We start from the raw sequence: 23,548 nt of genomic DNA, 5'->3' as shown, positions 1-23,548 counted from the left end.
AGTGATATGAAAAAAATGAAAAAGTATATTACCAAACTTAATAAAGTCTTTACGAACATACAATATAAACTATTTATGAAAATGAGGCTCAATAAAAATATTGAAAAAATAATTGTATAACCTGTCATTATTTTTAAATGTAGATTTGATTTCCAATGGCTCGGATCTGAAAGATGGTGGTTCAGGTGAGAATCGAAACGACTGTGATTATCAATTTGATCGATTTATTTTGGTAATACAGTTAAAATACACCTTAATTTCAATCTTAACTTAAATATGTACATAAAAATTCTAAATTCATTCAATAAAAAATAATGTCTAGAGCAGCCTGATATCGCTACATTTCACGATTTTCAACAATGTGATGTCTTGGTTTTTTTTCACAGAAAAAAAGAATCTTTGGAAAATGCGTGTAAATAAATTATCAAATAAAAACTTTAAAAAATCGCCATAGAAAATAAAATGTTAAACATTCTGATGTTATACAAAAACAATGAAAGAAAATATATTGGCAGTGCACATGATGTCAAGGTTGCCAGAACCTTATACAATAAACTGAAAAATGCGTGTACGATCCTTTCTCAAATATTTGTAAAAAAAAAAAGATGTATCCCAAAGAAGGGCACACGGTTCGCTTTGCTGTCACATAAATTCACGTCTTTGGATGTGCTCTCAATCGTTCAGCCACTTCATATTTTTTCTACGTAATTGGATGGGAACAGTCCTATCTTGCCCTTCAGTCTTCCCTGCCACCAACCGCCTTCGTCTGTAAACAAACGCGACAAGAATTAATCGACGTCGAGGCAAACTCAATCATCGGATACCGCGTCTAAATACTCACGTTGTTTCAACACTTCGACGATGTCACCCTCCTGCAGCCCGAGCTCGTCGAGATCCTGCGGACTGTAATCGTAGAGAGCTTTGACTTTCGGCAGACTCGGTAATTGCGGCTTTCTTGGGCGTGGATTCGGTTTGTCTTGACCGTTATTTTGGGCATTGATATTGTTGTTCTGAATTTTCTGTTGCTGCTGATTTTGCAAGCGATGCTGACCGTTTAGCGCGGCCGCGGCGGCCACGGAATTCAGCTGCGGCAATCTGAAAGCCGAGTGGATCGTCGGCTGATTCGGCGGGGCCGGCTCGGACGGCGGCGGCGGCGCCTTGATCAGTCCGCGATGCTGCGACTGCTTGGCCGCGTTGGCCAGCACGGCCATGATCGGTATGCCCGCGGATTGCTGCAATTTGTTGGGCTGCTGCTGCTGCTGCTGTTGTTGCGTCTGTTGAATCTTATTGGCTGCGGCGGTTTGCTGAAAAACTGGCCTGTTGATCGGTAAAATTGGTCGTCCGTTGGTCACCTGCGTCGTTGGCTGTTGTTGTTGTTGCTGCTGTGGTGGCTCTTGATCGGGCGTATTGGCGTATCGAGCTGGCTGTTGGCCGTTACTTTGTTGCACCGAGTTCGCCGGTGCTCTCTGATGATTGTTTTGATGATGATGATGATTATTGCCATTTGCGACAGCCCGATTCGCGGCTCCGTTCGCGTCGTAACCCGTGCGTATAGTCAGCGGAACGCCAGGTTCTGTGCAGAGGATGAAAAAATAATGTTAAATAGGGTAGTCAGACCAATCAATGACCGGGTACCAGTGAATGACCATTTTGAAAAATATCATATGAAAAACAATTAAAAATATATTTGTATGGACGTAATTCAATTCTTTAGTGAACAATGCATCTCGTTTTCTATGTTCGATCATAATTTAACAAAGAAAAACGATACTTATTGCACATCCAAAAGTGGTCATTTACTGGTCGAAAGCGTTCAATCACTGGTATAAGTACCCTAGTTTTTTTTATTATTTTATAGGTAATTGATATGAACTTACTCGATATAGCGGGTAAGCCAGGACCGATGCTGACGGTGAGTAGCTTGCTGCTGGGCGTGAGTATCTCTATGTCGCCGTAACCGTTCTGGACGAATTTCACTATTCTCGTACCGCCACCGCCCCAGCCCTCCTTTTTCACTTTGAATTCGATTCTGTAAAGTATAAAGTTCCTCATTTACATTTCTCAATTATACACAGAGCAAAACTTGGAAAAATTAGCCAATCAAAGCCCTTCTTACGCATTGCCAAATTTGATGATGGGTGAGTGGCCCATCTTCTCGGCGAACTTCTTCTTGAATACGGACAGAAACTCCGTCTTGAAAACTATCTCCAGTAGACTGGCGTAATCCTCTCTCGTGTGAATGACCACGAAATTGTCCTGGAAAGAAAAGAAAAAAAATCGCGTCGCGCGCGCATTTTTGCGATTAATCAGTGCGCTGCTGGTCAGCTCGCTGCTGCTACGCGCATCATTGAACACACAACTCTCTATATATACATATCATTGTATATATATGGGCTATTCCACAACAGGTGTTGCAGGCCCAAAAAATGAAGTTGAAAGTAACCATTTACTCTTCAAGAACACAATGAAAAATGAAAATCCTGAAGGGCACAGCCCCCTAGGTCCAACCCTTATGGATCTACAGGGGCTCAAAGTTGGATTTTCATGGTATGAGGATATTCTGCTTCTTACTCTGCTTTTCTGGGGGGACATAAGAAAAAATTTTTAAACCATGTTTTTTCATGTAAAATTTGATGTAGAATTCAAATCTGTACTCAGATGAGACATTAATAACCTCAAAACCCCTTGAAATAGAAAGTATGGTGTAATAGGACATAAATGTCAAAAAAAAAATATGTTCGTATACCTCAAATCAGCCCATATTGTAATATGTTCATCGATACACCAAAATACAACTTCTGATAAAGTTTGGTAACTGAGTCTCCATTACAGACAATTTGGTAGCTAGCGAAGAGGCAAAAAACATGGAAAATGAGGAAAAAACCATGTTTTTTGGGCTTTCAAAAGCTACATAATGATCTGTAATGGAGACTCAGTTACCAAACTTTATCAGAAGTTGTATTTTGGTGTATCGATGAACATATTACAATATGGGCTGATTTGAGGTATACGAACATATTTTTTTTTTGACATTTATGTCCTATTACACCATACTTTCTATTTCAAGGGGTTTTGAGGTTATTAATGTCTCATCTGAGTACAGATTTGAATTCTACATCAAATTTTACATGAAAAAACATGGTTTAAAAATTTTTTCTTATGTCCCACCAGAAAAGCAGAGTAAGAAACAGAATATCCTCATACCATGAAAATCCAACTTTGAGCCCCTGTAGATCCATAAGGGTTGGACCTAGGGGTCTGTGCCCTTCAGGATTTTCATTTTTCATTGTGTTCTTGAAGAGTAAATGGTTACTTTCAATTTCATTTTTTGGGCCTGCAACACCTGTTGTGGAATAGCCCATATATATATAGATTTAAATGCGCTCTAATGGAGCGTGCAAAAGGAGCTCTCCTAGCCCCGGAAATTTATTTACCTGCAGCGTGCTCAATGAGATCTGGCCTATTTGCTCGTAAAGCAATTTTCTCTTGATCACCTCGATGGCTTTGCCTTTTTCCGGTCCCTTTTTGATCGGCTCGCGGCCGATCAAGTACAGATACTTGCCGGTCAGTATCAGATCTCTCCTGCAGGCCTGTGTGTAAACAAAAAAACAAACGGGGTCAACGCTCGGGTCATACATATAAGTGTGTAGTGTGTGGGTATGCATGACTACGACCTCTTGCGGAGCAACACAATATATAATAATTAAAATCGCGTGTCATATTATTCCTTTTTTCCTTCTTTTTTTTTTGCGCGCGCGCACCGAATTACCATAATTTTGGCTTTTGCTTGTGCAAATTTTCGCTCGCGACCGATCGATATTATACAGTATGTATGCAGCTCTCGGACAAAGAGCAGCAGCAAGCCAACCAGCCAAGAGAAATCCTAACGCTCGCCGCCGAGGTATACAACAAGAAATAAATATAATTATATATTATTTCGTTGCGGCGAAGAAAAGTGAAACGAGCACATTATTACGCGAGAAACGTGCCGCCGACGCCGAGTCCTGGAAAATTTTTTAAGACTTTTCCGAAATGAATTTGCTGCTTCGATTGCCCGTTTAGTCGCTCTCAAATATAATATACAACCGAGGAAGAAAGAAAAAAGTAGACGTTTCAAGTTCGTTGCGTGAAATCGGAACCGGCGCGGCGCGATCATCACGATGACATTGCCACTGAACGCGCATCTCCCACGAAGAAATAATGTAGATAATACACGCGTGTACGCAACACGCCGTATAATCGAGAGAGAGAGAGAGAGACTTTCCCGAAACTTTTCTCGCGCTCGTGAGAGAATCCGCGTGTATAATACACACACACACACACGTTTGATACATAGGAACGAGAGTAGAAAAGAGAGAGAAAGAGAGAGACAATAGGCAAAAGGCGGAAGAGAGTCGTTATTCGGGAGGAAAAAAAAGATCGGTAACGTCCGATAAATGCGCGCCCGCGGAGTCTCGAGCTTTCACTCCCGCACGAAAAGGATTAAATCGACGAATCTCGCACCTTGAACCTTCGATCGTACTTCTTCACCGTCTCGGCGAAGAATATCTTCTCTCGCTTGCCCACCAGCGACACCAGTCTCGGCTTCATGTCCAGCCCGATATAATCCCCGACGAAGTTTCGATTCAGACTGCCCTTGCGCCTCTGCTTCTGTCCGTATAGCAGATCCGCGGCCTCCTGCTTCTGGGCCGCTTGCCGCTTCTTCGCGAAGAACTTCTTGAAGGCGCGCTGCAGCACGCGCGCGTACATGTTGTACTTGCGATCGCGCGCCTCCTCCAGCATGAACAGGCTCTCGGGCGCCTTGATGAAGAGCTTGCTCCTGCCGAGCTGGTAGCGATCGCGATCGACGCAGGCGCTCGCGAGGATCCACTCGCAGCCCTGGCGCTCGTCGCCGCCCTGCCACCTGGGCCAGGTCTCACGGGTGAGGATGGCGTAGCGCTGCAGGAATTTGGCGAACGGGCGACGATAGACGAAGCCAGCGCGGCGCACCCTGATGTTCTCCTTGAGGCCGAGATACTCGACCTGGTGCTTGACGCCCTGGCCGTCCCAGTCGCGCGGCCGCTTGGTCTCGTTGGGCTTGATGCAGCGTATGTAGTGGGGCGTGCAGCGCATCAGCTGGCTGACGAGGCGCGCCGCCTGGCTGCGGATCTTGCTGCCCGCCGTCGTGGGTCGAGATTTCAGCGTGCGCGTCTTGCCGTTGGCCGCCGTTTCGATCGGATAGATGTCGCGTACGAGGGAGCTGCGAAGGAAAAAAAAGGATTAAAGTTGGCTTACACGTTGAGTTAAAGATCGATTAGTATATAATGACACTCACTTGGTGCTGGTCTGCATGAGCTCGATGAGATCGAGGAACAGAACGTCGCGATTCTTGTCGCAGAACGACTCGACGGAGTAGGCGACGCTGCCGGCATAGTGGCGCACCGCGAAGCCGTCGCTCGTCGCCTGGAAGTGGGCATGCGTACTCGCGGCACCGGCGAATTTCTTCAAAAAAGATACAGATATTAATGACATTAATTATATTATCATGTTAATTTTCACACCCGATGATGCTTACCTTTTGAAGATCGGCATCGGCGCCGCTGCTGCCACCGTGAAGAGTGGCGCAGACGTCGTCGAGAATGAGGAACAGGCCGGGAGGTCGTTTACCCTCCAACAGGTCCACCACGACGGCGTTGTTGAAGAAGTCGATCTGCGTCCACTGAATGTTTTCCGACACGTACTCTTCCTGCAACGGGCAAAGAATTTTTCATTGTCACCGCGTGATTTCAGAATAATTTTTTTTTTTTGTTTTTTGGTATCGAACGAATGCCATATTAAATGTGTACGAATAAAAGCCTAGATCACCCTGTTTTTGCGATACGACTCGCGACGACAAACTATATACGTATTATCTATAAAATATAAGCCGCATGCACGGAGCCGCGCCGCACCTTGTGGCATACTTTCTTCTCGTCGTCGCTCGTTTTCATATCTGTATATAATACGTGTATTACGCTCGCTCGACCGGATCCGCGCGCCGAGCGCGCGGCATTTTCATGCCAAATTATTTCCGGACGGTTTTGCTCTGTATATGCGGTTAAACTTACAAAAAAAAAAAATAGTCGAGAAAAATGCCCAGCGCTGGCTGCTAATGTGAAAATAACAGGACACAGTAGCAGCAGAACAGATAAGTTTTGAATTTTCAACGCAGCAGCAGCCCCATTGATCTCGATTATAACGCGAGGGGTACACCATACATATGTATGAGCGAATGGCAAACACACCATGGCGTATTAGGCCAAAGTAATTGAAGCGTAGTAGCAGCTTCGATATGTACGTATAAGTAAGTCGAGAGCGAAGAGCCTACACGCGCAGTTTGCATAGCGCCCGTACTTTACGATCGTTTTATGAAAAAAAAAATCCATAAATAAAAAATATTTATCAACAACGGTATAAGTCGCGTTGCTGCAGCTCCTCGTCTTTTTACATGGAACACGCCGCGAATATATGTACATAAATTTTTGCGCTCATCTCTCTCGCTCGCTCGAGCTTTCAGAAATGATTCACGGGCACTTGGATGAATTACACATCGCTTCTCTCTCTCTCTCTCTCTCTCTCGAGCCCGGCGCGCACGAAGAAAATCAATGTCACTCGCCGAATGATCTCTCGAAACGCTATGGTCTATGGTGTATACCTTAGATGCAGCTATGTATACGAGTTAACGGAGCGTATATTATTATACGTGTGTATGCACACACATCGCGGCGGACAGATGAGTAGTAGCCCAGCGACATTGTATCTATACTCTGTGTATATAATATGTGTGTTATATACATACATAATGACTCGGTTCCGCTCCGAATTTTTTTTTTTTTATCGCTGTGCCAGACGATGACGACGATGACGCGATCGCTCGTGGGTGCAGCAAAATATGCAGCGCGCAGCATCGCGACGACGTCGCCTAGATATCGCGCTTCGAAACAACAACGACAAAAAAAATAGTCGACCGAGACATTGACAGAGACCGGCGAGACTCGACGCGCGCGACGATTTTTTGTCCTGCAGCTTCTAAGGTCTCGCGTAACTCCTTTGCTTTATTTTTTTTTTAAGGATCGCATAGTATAAGAGTCTGTATTGTAACGATATTACGAGCCGATACGGCGCTACGGAAGCACGATTTTTTTCCTTAATATAGGTACACGAGCGTGACGTTACGTTTTGTCCGCGTACTATTTATCTAGATGTATATGAATTCTCCACATAGGTCTCTCGTTGTAAAAGTTATACATATAATACAGATTTACAGATTACATTATCGATATGGCGCGCGTACACACATAATATAAACAAAACAAGCATCCGCACTCTAGTCGGAGGAAAAAGTATAATAATAAGTATATAACGGGCCCCGCGGGTAGTTACGAGCTCAGCGAGCGTGAAAAACGCCGAATCAATTTGTAATACACAACTATATAGATGTACTCGAGTAACATCCTGCGACGACGATGACGACGATTAGAGAAAAGTAGGGTAAAAATGTGCGAATCGATTACGCTCGAAAAACGATATATATTATTATATTTTATTTTATTATATACGTACGCGAGCGTAAAACGATCGTCGCGCAGCATAGAGGGGAAAAATCGTTTTGTTACGATCGGTAATTACATTTAAGCCGATAGGATCGCGACGCCGCCACTGCTCCGCGTCGACGTTTTAATTATACGTATATAAACACACATACGGCGACCGACGACGACGAGAAGTCCGCGCGCGCATGATTCATCGTTTTATAACGTTTATAATTGCCTTTCGCGTCTCTTCCTCTATTTTCGCGTATTGTATACGCTCGTAGAGAGAGACCTCGATACATCGAGGAGGATAGAGGAGGACAAACCGAAGATCCGCGGACGATCGGTATTGTTTTCTGCGCGCGACGTACCATTCACAATCGATGCATCATATAGAAATGCGCAACCTGTTAACGAGCTCTCGTATATCGCGGTATATCGATCATAATTCGAGAGAGTCTTTGTTTGGCAGCAGCCCCATATGCGTGCCCATCGATACTCGTTACAATGCCACTATATCATGGTATAATTAAGAAAATAGCCTCTCTCGCTCGACGCCTACGCCTATCGCGCAGAAAATATATAATATTTATAATGAGCTTTATTTATGAAAATCGCGGAAGATTATTGTGAATCGACGATGGTTATATTTTTGCGTCGTAAGCACGTAATAATAGCATAATTGTCGCGCACAGCGCAACACAGATCGTATTATATTCGTATATAATTTAAGGAGCTAAGCTGCGTCGTCGTTTTTGATGGATGATTTCATTTCAATACTATATACTCGCTCGGTGCTGCGCATCTGACTATATGTGCTTATTATCCCCTCGGTTACGTTACTAAAGAATTAACAATTTAAAATTGTCTGTTGGTACGTCAACGAAAACAATCGAATTGTGTGTGTTGTGTACGCTTACATAGAATTATCGATCCGAAAGAGATGCACAACGACGCGACCGGCGTTGGTTTGCGGTCAGTTAATGCGTACGCAGCAGATATAGAAAGTTATAATGATCGGGTGAGCAATTAAACGAAAGTATAGCGGACGTGTTGGTGCATTTTTGACAATCGATACGCTACATAATAATGTAATGTTTAAAATAAGGAGCTTTCTTTATCGTCCGACCGAGGCAGCGACGGCGGTGAGCCGCCCGAAATATTTTCGAACAAGTTCGGCTTTTCCTAAGCCGCAATTCAGTATATAGCACGTGATGACTTTGACTTTCAAAATAGCGCGCGCGCGACCAAAAACCGCAAATTACTCGCGTGCTCGTGCGCTCGAACTATCGTATATAAGAAAATAAAAAGCTGAGCAAAAAAAAAACAAAACTTAAAAGAGAGCTGCTCATATATACAGCTGCACTTTGCATTCCCGATGAATCGCGGACACACAATGACGAGGCGAATAATAATATAATTTCTCATTGGCCCCGTGTAGCGACCGTAAACGCGCTAATCGCCGCTGTCATCGTGGCGCTTAGAGAAATAAAATCATCCGCGTACGTACGTACGTAAATGTATAGGCGCGCGCGATAACGCGGAAGCCGACCGCGACCGCGCAGTTTTTATTATTGCTACAAAACGCGCTTAGACATAAACCTAGATGAGAATTGAGACTAAATATATATTATTGCGCGTGTACTTACGCACGCATACATATATCCTATACGCGCGTTCCAAAACATTAAAACCGAAAATTAGTGTTAAAACGATCGTTTCAGCGAGTCACTTATCTCTCTTACTCTCTCGTGCGGCTGTGTGCTTCGACTTTTGCTACTGCCCTCGTCTCTTTGTACATATACGCGTATACACCAGCAAGAGAGAGAGAGAGAGAGAGAGAGCAAAGTAGCTCGCGTTTGGCCTCAACAGCAGCTCGCGCCTGACCCAATTGCAGGTATACACACACTCATATACACACGAAAATTATATCATTGAAATATCGCTCGGTGTGTGCGTTATACAATTTTGCAAAAAGCTCTCGCGGCCGTTAATTTTCGTTTCATAATAATCCAGCTCCAACGTCGCGATATTATAAATTCAGGAGGGCCGATTATTGCTTCTCTTTTTATATTACCTTCTCTCAGTCTCTCTCTCTGCCTCCCTCGTGGTGCACCGATCGTTTGACGTTCAAGCGCACGGCGGAACGATCTATATTATATGTACATTGCGAAACGATATCTCAGCTCTGATTTTGACACGTTTTATTGCCGCGGCCTCGTTAGAGAGTATGTAAATATTAACCAAAGCCGAATTTTATTCTATTTTTTTTAATAGCGCGGTAAAATTGAATATGAATTTTGTTATCCTTTATTTTTTCTTCATCATGCATAATGCATGTATAAGCGCCTATATCTCGGCCCAGTACGCTTATTTTTTCTCAAATACATCAGTGCGTTTCAATTTTCGAAGCTATTGACGATGCGCGCGTTTGCGAAAGTTGGTTGTATATAGAAAACGGCGGCGTACTGCTGCATTTTTCGTTTTCTTTGCCCCGCGCGCGCAATGTGCGATGATTAATAGTCGCGTCAGTGGTAACGGTAGTAGTAGCTAACTGCTGCCGCTGCTGCTATGGTGGATTGCAAACGTCAGTAGCTCAAGAAAAGAGAGAGAGAGAGAGCAAAAGATTTAAGCTGCCTCGTATTTTCAAATTATAAATAGCCCAGGATAATTGAGCGCGCGCGCGAGCGGGACCCCGTTAAACGGGCGCTATATTAGTCCAAGCGTTGGATATGTATACGCGCGCGCGCGATTTAAATGTTCAATAATAACGATCCATCCTATGGCTGCCGCGTGCGTTACTACTACCTATATTACCTGCCGCGTGTATAAGAGAAGAATATTAGAATTTCTCGATGTGCTACTGCGCACGCATAATATAACGCACACACACACGTATTGCTATGCGCGATCGGCAATGGAAGTATGTATATAAATGGGTACTTTTATAAAGCAACTGCATATACAGTAGTTTTTAATACTCGGAAGGCCACGACTTTCACGAGTTCGTCGATACTTTTCGCAATTCGACTGCGCGACAATATATTACGGTGTATTCGATCCGGCCGAGGTTCGATACTTTGGAAATCGCGAGAGAGAGAGAGAGAAAAAAAATCCATTAAAATCGTATCCATCTCGACGTTGCATTGTGCGCCTAAGAAAAGCGCCACTACTGCCTATTCTACGAGCGAGAGAGCGAGATTATGTAGATGGACAAATTACGACAAGTTGGACAATGGTTGGTATGTGTACGCATCGAAGATCTTTTAATAGTAAACATGCCAAGTGTATATATGCATCGTGCACTTGTTGCTACTTGTGTACGTGTATAATGTAACTCGTTATTTTCTACATGCATTAACGCATTGCATCTAGTTTGAGAGCTATACATATGAAAAACGAGTATACAGTATATATCGCTGCATAATCTTCCCATAAATTAATTAACGACTATGTACTCGACTACGAACGCGCGACGTGATTTAAACGCTTAATTGCCGCTGCGCAAATTTGAGCAATTTGTTCGGCTGCGGATTTATTTATTATTATTGTGTGTATACACACACGAGAGAGAGACCCCATCATCGTTACGATAAATAATAATGATATATTCGTAGTATATATTTCGCTCCGTGCGCAGTGGAAAATCAACGGGCGATTCGTCATCGTCGCGCTCACCAACCTCTCTCTATTATAAGTTTAATATCTTTGTTATAATATTAGGCACATACGAATCATCGTGTGTGGAGTTGTGCTGTGGCAGTCCTCCTCCCCCATATATATGGCTATACTTTACATAATCGTACTTATACTCGATATAATACCAAAAATCTATACAATAAATATCGAACTTTCGCCGAAAATCTGCGCGAACCAAGAGGATATAATCGAGCATGAATAAATTATAATCCGGCCGAACGTCGATCTCGCGTTGATAAATTACACATTTACCCGCGCGCGCGCGCGCGCGAAACAATATCATTTTTCTTTCCTTGCGATCGATGCACACTCCGACTTTCTATGTCGATTATATATATCTGTGTGTATGAATTCGACCGTATTCAGATATATATTGGTTATAAGTGCGCGCGCGGCATCGATTCCCACGCGACTTTCCGCATCGGCGGGGGATCTCTTACCGAACACCTGATTCGATCGCGCGTCGCACACCCGTCTTTATACACTCGGCAACAAAATTATCGCAACAAAAAAATTCATCGAAATTTTGTCGATTTTCAAATGCTTCTATCTTGGGCTAGATTTATCGTATCGACACGCTTTTTTTTTTAATTTCTTGGAAATTTTGTCCTCTTTAAATCCATATAAATTAAGATAAGATTTGAGTTAATGTTGAATTACCAGTAGTATTTGAGCGTGACCCTAAAAATTACTGAAAAAAAAATGACTGTTTGAACGTGTACCAGTACCACAGTGATTTTTTTATCGAAATCTAACATACACCATCGCAAAGTGCTCTTTTTAACGAGTAATTTAAAAAAAAAGGACCTCTCTACGATTTTTTTAACGCCCAGTAGGTCGATTTGAAGATACCATTTAAAGTACGTAAAATCCCCCGTTTAGCTGAAATTAAGACGATTTTCTGGGCATTTTGCGTACATAAACCGTACCTTCAAATCGACCTACAGGGCGTTAAAAAAATCGTAGAGAGGTCTATTTTTTTTTAAATTACTCGTTAAAAAGAGCACTTTGCGATGGTGTATGTTAGATTTCGATAAAAAAATCACTGTGGTACTGGTACACGTTCAAACAGTCATTTTTTTTTCAGTAATTTTTAGGGTCACGCTCAAATACTACTGGTAATTCAACATTAACTCAAATCTTATCTTAATTTATATGGATTTAAAGAGGACAAAATTTCCAAGAAATTAAAAAAAAAGCGTGTCGATACGATAAATCTAGCCCAAGATAGAAGCATTTGAAAATCGACAAAATTTCGATGAATTTTTTTGTTGCGATAATTTTGTTGCCGAGTGTATATACCACGTTGACGTCGCGTCTTCTGCGCGCCACAAGGTCTCGAAGAATAAAATCCGTAATAATATTTTTTTTTGTCGACGAAGTTATCAAGTATAACGATATTGTAATATTTTTTTTTTGTCGACGATCGGCGATTAAAAGTGGCACGGATGGGGTGCAACGAACGCGTGGAACTTGTACGCATGGGATCTCGCGAGAAAGCTACATTGTGTACATAGAGGCAAGGTCGACCGGTCCTACTTTGTCTCCGCGTCGTGCACTTGTTTTTATCTACACTCTTTCTCTTTCGCTTCCAGCGCGCACTCGAGGCTTAGAAACGAAAAAAAATGGTATACACTGTACGTACACTCACGCAGCTGTAAAACTGTATTTATTGCACGCGCAATCCTAGCTCTTATAGCTCTATTATATTTTTTCTTTCGTTATTCCTCGTATAGCGCCGAAATATTTCCCCTCATTGTTACTTTTTTGTTGTTGCCGATGTTGTTGTTGTTGTTGTTGTTCAAAAAACGCGACGCGCCACTTATAAATACCATAGTTGGTTCGTCGCTATACGAGTGTAGTACGATTGCAACGATCGGCGCGGCGCACGTCTAATATAAAACACGTGTCGAAACTCATCCGCACGTATGCTATACTACACGGAACACACTGCTCGAAAGAGTTGCTTTTTCACGACGCGCGAGCACACGGGAAGATGTACTACTGCTGCTACTGCGCTACTATACTTATATCGCACACAGTCGCCTAGATGTATACGAAAGTGTCGAAATTGAGCCGTGTATGCAAAAACTTGTAGCGAACCTTTTTTTTTCTTTCTTACACTCGACGTGTACATATATGCTTTCGAAAGGTATGATCTGTCTTATCGATTCTGCGGATCCGAGATCATCACTTTCATAATGCAAAGCGAGAGAGAGAAAGAGTCGAGATGCGGTTACAAAAAAGCTCCTCCTCGTATAAATGTGCGGCCCGTAAGTAATGTACATCGCTGCCGCGCGCCACACAGCTGGTATCATCATCAACGTTTACACTCGAGAACGACCCATTCATCTAACTCACGTCTTCATTCGGTCACCACTAGACTGCAGCGCAGCTTTTATATATATTATATATTATATTCTCGCACACGTCGCGCCGCGTCGCCGCGAAACAACCGTTATTATATACTCTGCACACAGACACATACGTATATACGTGCGCATAATTAAACGCTCCAAAAGACGGACTTTTAAAATAAACACGTGAAAATTTTTCATGCCGCGTTTACCAGCAACTATAAGCTGCATTACACACGTCCTTTATATATAAAAGCAGCTTCCACACGTGCGGTAGCTGGCGCGGTGTAATAATCGCACCGGTACCATCTCGGACACGCGTGTCATGGAGCTCTGCTGCTGCTGCTTTAACGAGTGCAGAGCATTATCGTGTATATTATAATATTATTACGTACCCTAACGTGGAATAATACGTCTGTCACGGTGCACATAAGAACGTCCCTATCGGGCGCGAGGCTAATATACAGAGCTCTATAAAAAAGCTCTAAAAAAGCTTCAGGCGCGTATGCTATCGCATGACACGCTCATCAAGGTACGACTCGTGTTCTTGATGATAATGATGATGATGATGATGATGTTCGTCATCGAGATGGCAATCGACATGGGCTATAACTACGACGACGACGTTGACGATGACGACGTTTTATCGGGGTTGTAATTATTTTTTTAACGAAAAAAAAAAAGAATTATGCATCATCGACGTTGATTTTCGGGATATATAACACACAAGGATACGGGAAAACTAAGAAAAGCGTTACAACACACAGAAGCGCGAAGATATATGTATAAACGTACCAGCTTATACAAGTGTATGTGTGTGTCTGTCTACGAGTATTTGAGTGGGAAATTGGCGAGTAAAAGGTATATATTTTAGAGCAAGACAGATAGGATAGAACTGCAGCAGCAGCAGCTCGCACGCGAACTCCTACCAATGCCGAATGGGAAAATGACTGCAGCAGCACCAGCAGCTCGAGCTATAGATTATATTATTATATACACATATATAACACTCGTATACATACGCGGCGCTCGGTATAAATGTGGAATTAAAGGCCTCTCTGCGCGCGCGAAACGTGTGTGGTGGTACACACAGACACATGTGCTAGCTTATAATCGTATTATAAAATAGCCGCCGCCGCGTCAGTAGTGGCAACAAGTTGTTATAGCTGTATTAGATAATCGATTATAACGTGTGTTCTCGTACGAGATATATACATAAATTGCATAAAAATTTGTCATATATCGCTCAAACGCGCATACGTGCGTAAAGTATGATATAAATCCTTGCGGACAAGATAGAGCCGTTGGCTGCGGTTTTAAATTCGCGTATAAAGAAATCGGTTTAGCGGGCGCGCGCACGCACGTGCCCACCCACGCAACCATATATAATAGTGGTATATTCCTTTGTTCGCCCGCGATAGCTATAGTGGTATAGTAGTAGTAGTACTTCCCATCTTCCGTTTTATCATCGCGCTCGATCCGTCTTCATTTTTCAGTGCTCTTTAAGAGAGCAGCAGCAAGCCGAGAGGGAGAAAGAAAGAGAAAGAGGAGTTAAAGCGAGAGAAACAATTTGGCGCACAGACAGACGGACAGGCAGACAGACATGGCTGTAGCAGCAGCAGCAGCAGCAGCACTACTATGTACGCCGTTAACCCAGAAAAAGTCTCTCAAGGCGTATATCGGCAAAATACGATCTGCAAAAGCCGGGTGAACGTGTGTGTGTGCCTGAGCTCTCTGCTGCACACAGCGTATTTATTTACGACAATGCAGGTCTATGGCTGCTGCTGCTGTAACAACAACAACAACTAACGCTCTCGAGAGCTCGAGCTAATTAAATGTTTGCCATTTATGTGCGTTTAATTTATATAAAGAGACTTTTAATTCCATGTCGAGCGGGATTTTTCTTTTAAACTTTTTTTTTTCATTCATTTATTTACTTTACTTTTTTTTTAACGAGCTTGCAGTAGCTAGACAGCAGCAGCGATCGATCGATCGATCGATGGGAGTGTGTGTGTGTGTACTTGCCCGAGCTCGCGCGGGATAATTAACGACGCTTTTATAGGCGGGCGCCGTATAATATGTGGCAAATTGAGCTGAGCCGCTGCCGCTGCTGCTGTTGTGCAGTCGTGTTAGTTTTGCGGATCAATCTAGCGACAAACAACGACAGCTCGCCGTATAATATGAACTTTTCGATAGTTTCGACTATAATTCGAAAATCCACTATTCGTTTATACGTATAAAAATTCTGTGTGCCGTAAAAGAGCCACGATATCTAGTCGGGGTGATATAGCGCAAGAAAAGGCTAAAGTGTGCGCCCGAGCGCGTCGTAAAAGATCTCCACGCTGCAGCTACATACATAGGTCGAGAAAATTGCGTTTTTGAGTCGGAGTAAAAAGGGGTGTGTCCGCAGCCGCCGCCAAGTGCATTATAAAAGCGCAAATCTGTACCGAATGTATGTAATGGTACAGTTACAGCGAGAGAGAGCTTCTCTCTCTCTCTCTCTCTGTATATAATGGAGCGTAGAGAAGTATCCGCTATATTCACCTGATGCAGGATGCATGTAAGAGGACATCAGGCCAGCAGCAGCAGCAGCAGCTGTGGTTTTGGCCCGAGCGCGCGCAGCACCGGCGTGGCGAATGATACGTTTTGCGCCGCGACGAGCTGTGCGAGGAGAGGAGGAGGAGGCTTTTGTTTGCCTACTTTTTTAATTAAATCACGGCGAATAAAGAGAGTCACGATCGTGGCGGGTGTGTATTTTATGCGCATTTTTACGAGAAAAAAAGAAGAAGAAGAATAAACGGCCCCAACGTACTCCTCTTAACGGTTATAAACAAAGTTTTCGCGCGGCCTAATCTTGACTCTCGGTCGCTCGTTACATCCGGCATGAGGTTTTGGGACGATTATTAAATGAAGAAATTAGATTAATTATATAAACACACACGACGATATACGGGGGCAGCGAAGAAGAAGGAGAAAAAGTAGAAAAAGTAACTGTGCAATCATCCACCGATCGCGCGACTATGATATAGTTATATATCTGTATCGAACTCGCGCGCGCTTATGTGTCTATATTTTCTCATAATTCAACTATACTCGTTTCGGCTCGCGGCAACGCGACGACTCGCGGAAAAAACTTTCACGTCTTTTTCCGAGGATACTACGACGACACACACACACTCACACATGCGCGCGCGAATGACACACGTGATAGCGTTATAACGTGTATAGCCGGGGCAAAAATTGTGCTTTCGTTTTTCTATAATGACTGATAAAAATAGCGACTGTAAATTGCTCTTTTAACGTGTGTGTGTCTATATACTCTCTTTCTCCCAGGATTACCTAATCGCTCGGTCTCGCTGTCTCTAACAACGAACGAGTGAAAAAAAAAAGAAAAAAAAAATTATGGACAGAAAAAAGAGGAAAAACTTTCACGAATTTTTTTACAGCCTTTTAGTGTGCGACTATACTTACTCTCGCAACAACAACGATCGCAACTCGTGAAAATGTATCGCAAATAAGGGCAGTTATAAACACGCTTCTCTCTCACTTTGTCTCTCACGCCTAAAATTGCCTTGGCGTTATTATCCTGTATAAGCGTAACTTTTTGCCCGTATATTCATAGATTTTTTTGTTGTTGCGGCTCTAAACGATACCTCGAAACTGCATTACATTAGCGCACGGTGCAGTATATGTATAAGAGAATCGGAGAATAGAAAACATTTCGAATTGGATATGCCTAGGCGCTCTTCGCGCGAATCAATTTCATAAAAATCGGTGCGCGCGGTGAAACGCGGCGAGCGCGCCGTAAAGAAAGAAAAAAAAAGGCTAAAAGGCCAACCATCAAATTTGTCCCGAATCTCGAGCGAACCATGATCGCGCAGCAGCGCAAAAGTCAGTCCTCGATTCTCGCTCGATTGTATTATAACAGTCGACAAATCGTTCGCTGTATATCTTCGTTCTCACTCTCTTTCTTTCTTTCTTTCCTTTCGGCGCACCGCTTCCATATATTCTGTACATGATGTAAAAAAAAAGTGCTTTCCAGTCTGAAAAACAGTCCAACAGCTCCACAATCAAAGCTAGCCCTCTCGAGCAGCGCAGCTTTTTATTATTCTCTCTCTTTCTCCTCTTTCTTTCTTTCTCCTTTTGCAAATCGTCTTGACCTTCTTTCAAACTCGCGTATACATTTTTTTTATATGTACACGCTGCCGTATTAAACAACAACGACTCGTAAAAGGATAGTAGTAGTAGTGGCAGTAGTAGATGGAATTGCACCTGTTGAAAACCACAATTATAAGTGTAACTGTTTTTTCCTTAATTACGATGCTCTTTTTGTTGTTGTTGTTATTGCTCTGTCTTTCCCCCCAATTCATCGTTGCGCATCGTCCAAAAAAGGGCGCCTCCGATAACTATACGGTCTATTTGTCGCTCTCATCGACGACGAAAGACACAATTTTGTCCGAGATGTATACCACTCGATAATCTCTTGCGCGAGCTTAGACAAATGACAATATAACTATAATACCATTATATTATACGCACCGCGAACGGTAAATAATAACAATAATAATAATAATAAAAAAAAGAAGTGGCCTACTATTACGGGTTTGCCCCGATGACAAAGACACCGAGCCTATATAGATAAGGCATTTATCTCGCCGCTGTGTGTTCCTATTATGTATACCCCTCCTGACATCCGTATTCAAGTTCCGGTGGCAATCGCTCGCGCATATGTAATGTATCGAATTGTATCATCTCTCTAACGCACTTGGACACAACGCAATTCCGATCGTTGTCGTCGTCGTCGTCGTCGTCGTCGTCGTCGCAGTGTGTAAATACCGTTGCTCGCTTCAAGTTTGAATCTCATTTTACGGCGCGTATATATATATATGCAAGAGAGCTGCAGCGTCACGCAGGTGCATTTTATACAAAACACACTGAACGTAACGGGGCACAGCTCTCTGGGGTGGGGTACGCACAGTATAATGGGCGCATTGGAAATTAAACAAACGATGACTGCGGATATCACGCGCGCGCCGCAGTCGATCTCGATGTGGGCCTTTCCAAGATGGAGCGATTTCACGCTCTACTCTTGCCGATCTTTCTTCTATATCCATATACCGATCTAATGATGTAATTACATGCATCCAAAATGTTATCCCTCGCCCATCCGCCTACGTAATCGTTATCATCGAGTGTATAGGCCGGTCACAAAGAAATCGGCACCGATATAACTCTATATCCACGAGAGATGTCCCTTTGATATTATATTATATATTATATACAGCCCGGGGATAAACACGAGGCGGCACATAAACGCACATCTGTCTTTTTAAAAGTCTCTCTCTTTGCTCGCTCTATTTCACGGTATACGATCAACGGCGCAGCTCCGTGTGACGTGACCGCGTAAGTACACGCTATCTCTCTTCTCTCTCTTGCTGCTGATGGTGTGTTTGTTCTTTGTCACCCGCGAGCACCAGCCTCTCTCTCTTGAAGCTCGATGATGCACGACTCTTCCTACTTGGTATATCCTCTTTTAGTTATATAGTAAAAAGTATACAGCGACAACGACAAAAAAAAGAGAGAAAAAGAAGAAAAAAATTGAATCCAGGCCAGGCTCTGAATTCCGCGACGTGCTCCGGTCGATGATTTTTGGACGCGCGGAGATAAACTTTCGCGAAAATCGCCCACACGCCGATTTACCTACGCACACACAGATAGATAGATGTATATAGTACTACGTACGTACGTACACACACGTGCTGTTCCGAATCCAGCCAGAGCTCGGCGCGCGCACGTACATGCACGGATACTTGCGATTTTCCGTTTTCTCGCTACGTACATAATAAATATCGGACGAAATCTCGCTAGTCTCTACGTGGTATACGTGCCTGTTTTGCAAGTGCATAGAGACGGCTATCCTACACACACACACACATGGTAAGAGTATGCGATTACACGCGATCACTGCCCACGCACGTGTGGTAGGTACTAGAGAGTTAAAGATAAAAAGGGGGAGAAAAAATCATACGGCTCAAGCTCTACTCGAATATACGTATGCATGTATGTATTTAATGTACGGTTTACTTCGATCGAACAGAGCTAGAGAGAGAGATGAGGTATTTATACAGCTCGTATATATTATCAACAAAGTGTACACCACGCGTGTATTGCGCGCACCGCACCACCAGCACCTATTTCGCGCTCGTTATGATAACTATTAAAGCTTGCCTGCCTGGCTGCGCGGGCAGCAGGTTAAAACTCCGCGCGCAATAAAGAGAGGCTTGTGATTTATCGCCACGCAAAATACAATGTATTATATATTTTCGCGCAGATCGATTTGATTGAGCAAGAGCAACAGCAACGGCGGCGGCAGCGGCAGTAATATGGTACGAGCTTTTGCAAAAGATATCGATCGATTGATAGAGAGAGAGAGAGAGAGAGATTTATAAAAAAAAAGATCATGTAGCATTATAACACGAGAGAGGAAAAATCTCGACGCTTAACGGTGTGAAGTAGACAAAGGAGGAATCGATACAACACCTGTGCGGTAGCGATCATGACGGAATAGCGTACAAATTCTAAATATTTTATCGTATTATGTATAACTCCTTACGCGATATACCAAAATATATATAATACGATAAAATATTAACTCCATTCGCGATATACAAAAATATAATTATTACAAATATCATTGCACGTGTACATTTGCAAATCGCAAAAAAAATTGAATCGAATATTCATGCGCAAGCTCGCGCTAGCTGAAAATAAACTTCAATCGCGAATCGATGTAGGACGAGAGAAGCAAAAAAAGGAGCACCCAGTACCAGGAGTACAAGTCGATGAAGTCGGGAGATATATTTATTAAAATCGTGTAAATATTGCGCCATCGATTCTCGAAGCGATATAATAACAGATTCAATTAGCAATAGAGCCGATAATTCTCACCACACACACAGACACAGACACAGTCAGACAGATACACACAAATATATAATGAAGATTAAAATAAGATCGGCAAAGTTGTATACTATATCCGACGTATCGTATCGGCAGCGCGCGCGCACGATTCAATGCAATAGTGTGTGTGCGGGTAGATTGCAGTGTACCTATATAGCTCTTGGCGCTTACTCAAGGCATTGTAAAAGTCGTTCATTGCCGATGCAAGCCATAAGCTCACGAAAGTCTCCGTAATATACATGCCCGTGTATATGTGTATGTGTGTGTGTATACGTGAGGCTCTCTATATCCTGTGTGCGCAAGTATTATACGTTTGTGCCTCAAAGGGAAATTTATGAGCTAGACGTTATGCAAAAAGTTTTTTTTTCGCGAGCGAGCGTATACGAGCGTGTGCTGCTGCACAGCACACCGCGCGGCGATGAATTAATGGACATATTTCTCAATGAGTGAGGGAGAGCTTGCCATATACAATACACATACACATCGCCGTCTGTACATGTATAAATTTCACCAATACGAGTGGGCAATTGAAAAGGCAAAAAAAAATAAAGAAAGAAAGAAGTTTTTGTGAGAACTGCGCCGTGGCTCGGAGCGACGACGAGTGCAACGTACGCGGCGCGGGCAATAATATTATTGAACAACTCTATTTGCTTAACTCGAGTGATGGGTACGTATATTATCGCGACGATCGAAACACACGTGCATACGTGTGTGTGTGTGGATAGAGGTGAAAACTTGCACTTTTAGGCACGATAATGCGCAACTACGACGGTGGCAGCGGCGATATTATACACTCGACGCGATTGAGAAACTGCGAGCAGCGCATCGACGATGCGTTATTAGCAACGATCAAACAATTCCAGACGTCGAGATTCAATCGGCGAAGCGATATGACCCGCAAGTTTGGAAAGTTGTTGCGTTTCGTTGTATATACGCGCGATTGGGCGAGCTGTTTTAAAATATAATCATACCGGCGTCGTGTATATCGTTGTCGTTCAAAACCGCGACGGCGCGGAGCGAGCGATCAATTTCAAGATGATTGACTGGTTAATCGAGCGCAGCTTAAAAACGCATTTCCGAGCCGAGGGATCTCCTTCAGCCACGCGATGGCGAGTGAAATTATTTCTTTTCTTCTTCTTTTTTTATTTACGTCACCGCGCGCGTACATTATATATTTCGTACGAGACGAGCGCGCGATCGTCGACGTTAAACAAAAGTGAAATGCCATAGAGCCCGCGCGCACACATTATTTCTAATGACTGACCACGCGACAGCGTATACACATAGGAAGTAGCTGCGCGCGAAAAAGAAAGAACAATATTTGCGGTTACGGCATCGTCGTCTTCGTCGGGAGTGAAAATTTTCCAAAGACAAAATATCAAACTCGAAGCGCGACTTTTGATTCGCCTCGTGTAATACGCACGCGATATATACTGCTCGCAGAGCTTGGCTATTGCGCAACGCGATTCGCGCGATGCACTTGGCAAGTTGGATGAGAGAATGAGAGAGAAAAAAAAAGTTTGAGCCCAAGAAGTGCAGCAGCGGCTTATTACGTCTTTTTTGACCTCAATTACAAGGCGATCGCGTAGTACTTATATTTTTTTTTTACTTTAAGTTTACTTTACTTCTTTTTATCCTCGCACGCATCGCGCGCGTCCAAGGGATGAGTGAAAGTTGCCTCTCAAAGCCGCGCGGACGGACGATCGCAAAATCGAAGCGATATTTTACCATGCATAAAAATTCACCTGTTCACCTCCACGAGCGGCATTGATGTTCAAACGCGCACTGCAGAAGCTCCCAGTCATGTAATGTTCGTAAGAAAATTACAAAATTACGAAGGCGACGCGTCGTTCGATGCGAATATTTATACATTTGTATACGTATAGAAATAAGAGTCATAGGCACAAAAAAAAAATTGGCAGCGAAGCAGTCGGAGTGTGAGAAAAAGGTATAGAGAATATAACGAGCCCCGTGCTATGCACATGTCAAGTCTCATAAAGAAGGAAGCCTATATGCACGCTGCTGTTCGTCGTCGGGTGAAACTTTTCACACGCTAGACGTTTTACTTCCTTTCGCGCGCGCGCGAGGACGACGTTATATATAATAATAATACCGCGAGAGTGAGCTGCGTGACGACAACGTACTTAAAGACGTCTATATGGAGAAGAGACACAACACAAAAAAATGTACAACAACGCGATAATACACCTGTCGTTACACTGTTATACCATATACTCTCTTTTATACCGCCAACGATGCGTGTGTGTGTGTGCGGGCCCGCGCGCGATATTTAAAATACCGTACAGCCGCGGACAATAGGATTAGCTTCTTCTTTTTTGCTGCTGCTTCAACTTTGTGATTATACGGAAATTCCGACGCTGTCTTTGACTCGCTGCGAACACTCGAGTGTATGTGTGTAGTACTGTGTTTTCATCTATAGCAGCTGAGCGTTTGTAAATGTGAAAAAGGGAAAAATTGTAGCATTCGTCGAAACGCGAGAAAAAAAAGAGATGCATATTTCATATTACATTATTATATATTATATCGTACACGCGTACGAGTTTATCGTCACGCAAGCGCGCGAGGATGTATATTAAAATTGACGCGTCTATACGTCGTCCTCGTCGCGAGGATAGCTGCTTATAATATAGCTGCAACACGACGACTTTCACTCGCGGGCGGGCCGGTCGGTCGGTCGTGCAGCAGCAGCAGCAGCAGCAGTCAATTGACCATATACACACACACGCCGAGGCTGAGAGGCTTGAATTTATCAGCCAGACCGTATTTCACCGACGCGGATAAAAAGAGCACGTGTTCGCGCCTTCGGCTTGGCTAATTAGGCACGCGCGTGCATGCACCAGAGGCGCTCAAGGCGGTGCATCCATATACATTATATTATACCGATGTGGACGTTAAGGAGAGAGAGAGAAAATTATATACATCGAACGCTGTGCGTATATATCATAGGTACTTTGGAGCAAG

General features: G+C 43.3%; 1 protein-coding gene across 1 annotated transcript in view; it reads right to left on the bottom strand.

The window, feature by feature from the left end:
* Positions 1–210: 210 nt before the first annotated feature.
* LOC106659899 (unconventional myosin-Ie-like) overlaps positions 211–23,548 on the bottom strand; it is an 88,078-nt gene continuing 64,740 nt past the window's right edge. The window contains exons 12-19 of the mRNA XM_014382652.2: positions 5,555–5,725; positions 5,315–5,481; positions 4,504–5,239; positions 3,435–3,590; positions 2,117–2,256; positions 1,878–2,029; positions 842–1,573; positions 211–766 (exon numbers count right to left, since the gene is read on the bottom strand). Coding sequence (XP_014238138.1) covers positions 690–766; positions 842–1,573; positions 1,878–2,029; positions 2,117–2,256; positions 3,435–3,590; positions 4,504–5,239; positions 5,315–5,481; positions 5,555–5,725 — 2,331 coding nt within the window. The 3' untranslated portion in view covers positions 211–689. The remainder of the gene's footprint in view (positions 767–841; positions 1,574–1,877; positions 2,030–2,116; positions 2,257–3,434; positions 3,591–4,503; positions 5,240–5,314; positions 5,482–5,554; positions 5,726–23,548) is intronic.

The sequence above is a fragment of the Trichogramma pretiosum genome, unplaced genomic scaffold (assembly GCF_000599845.2).
Source record: "Trichogramma pretiosum strain Unisexual culture from Peru unplaced genomic scaffold, Tpre_2.0 scaffold21, whole genome shotgun sequence".
NCBI lineage: Eukaryota > Metazoa > Arthropoda > Insecta > Hymenoptera > Trichogrammatidae > Trichogramma > Trichogramma pretiosum.
The sequence above is the reverse complement of the archived record's forward strand: the minus strand, read 5'-3'. Positions and strand labels throughout refer to the sequence as shown.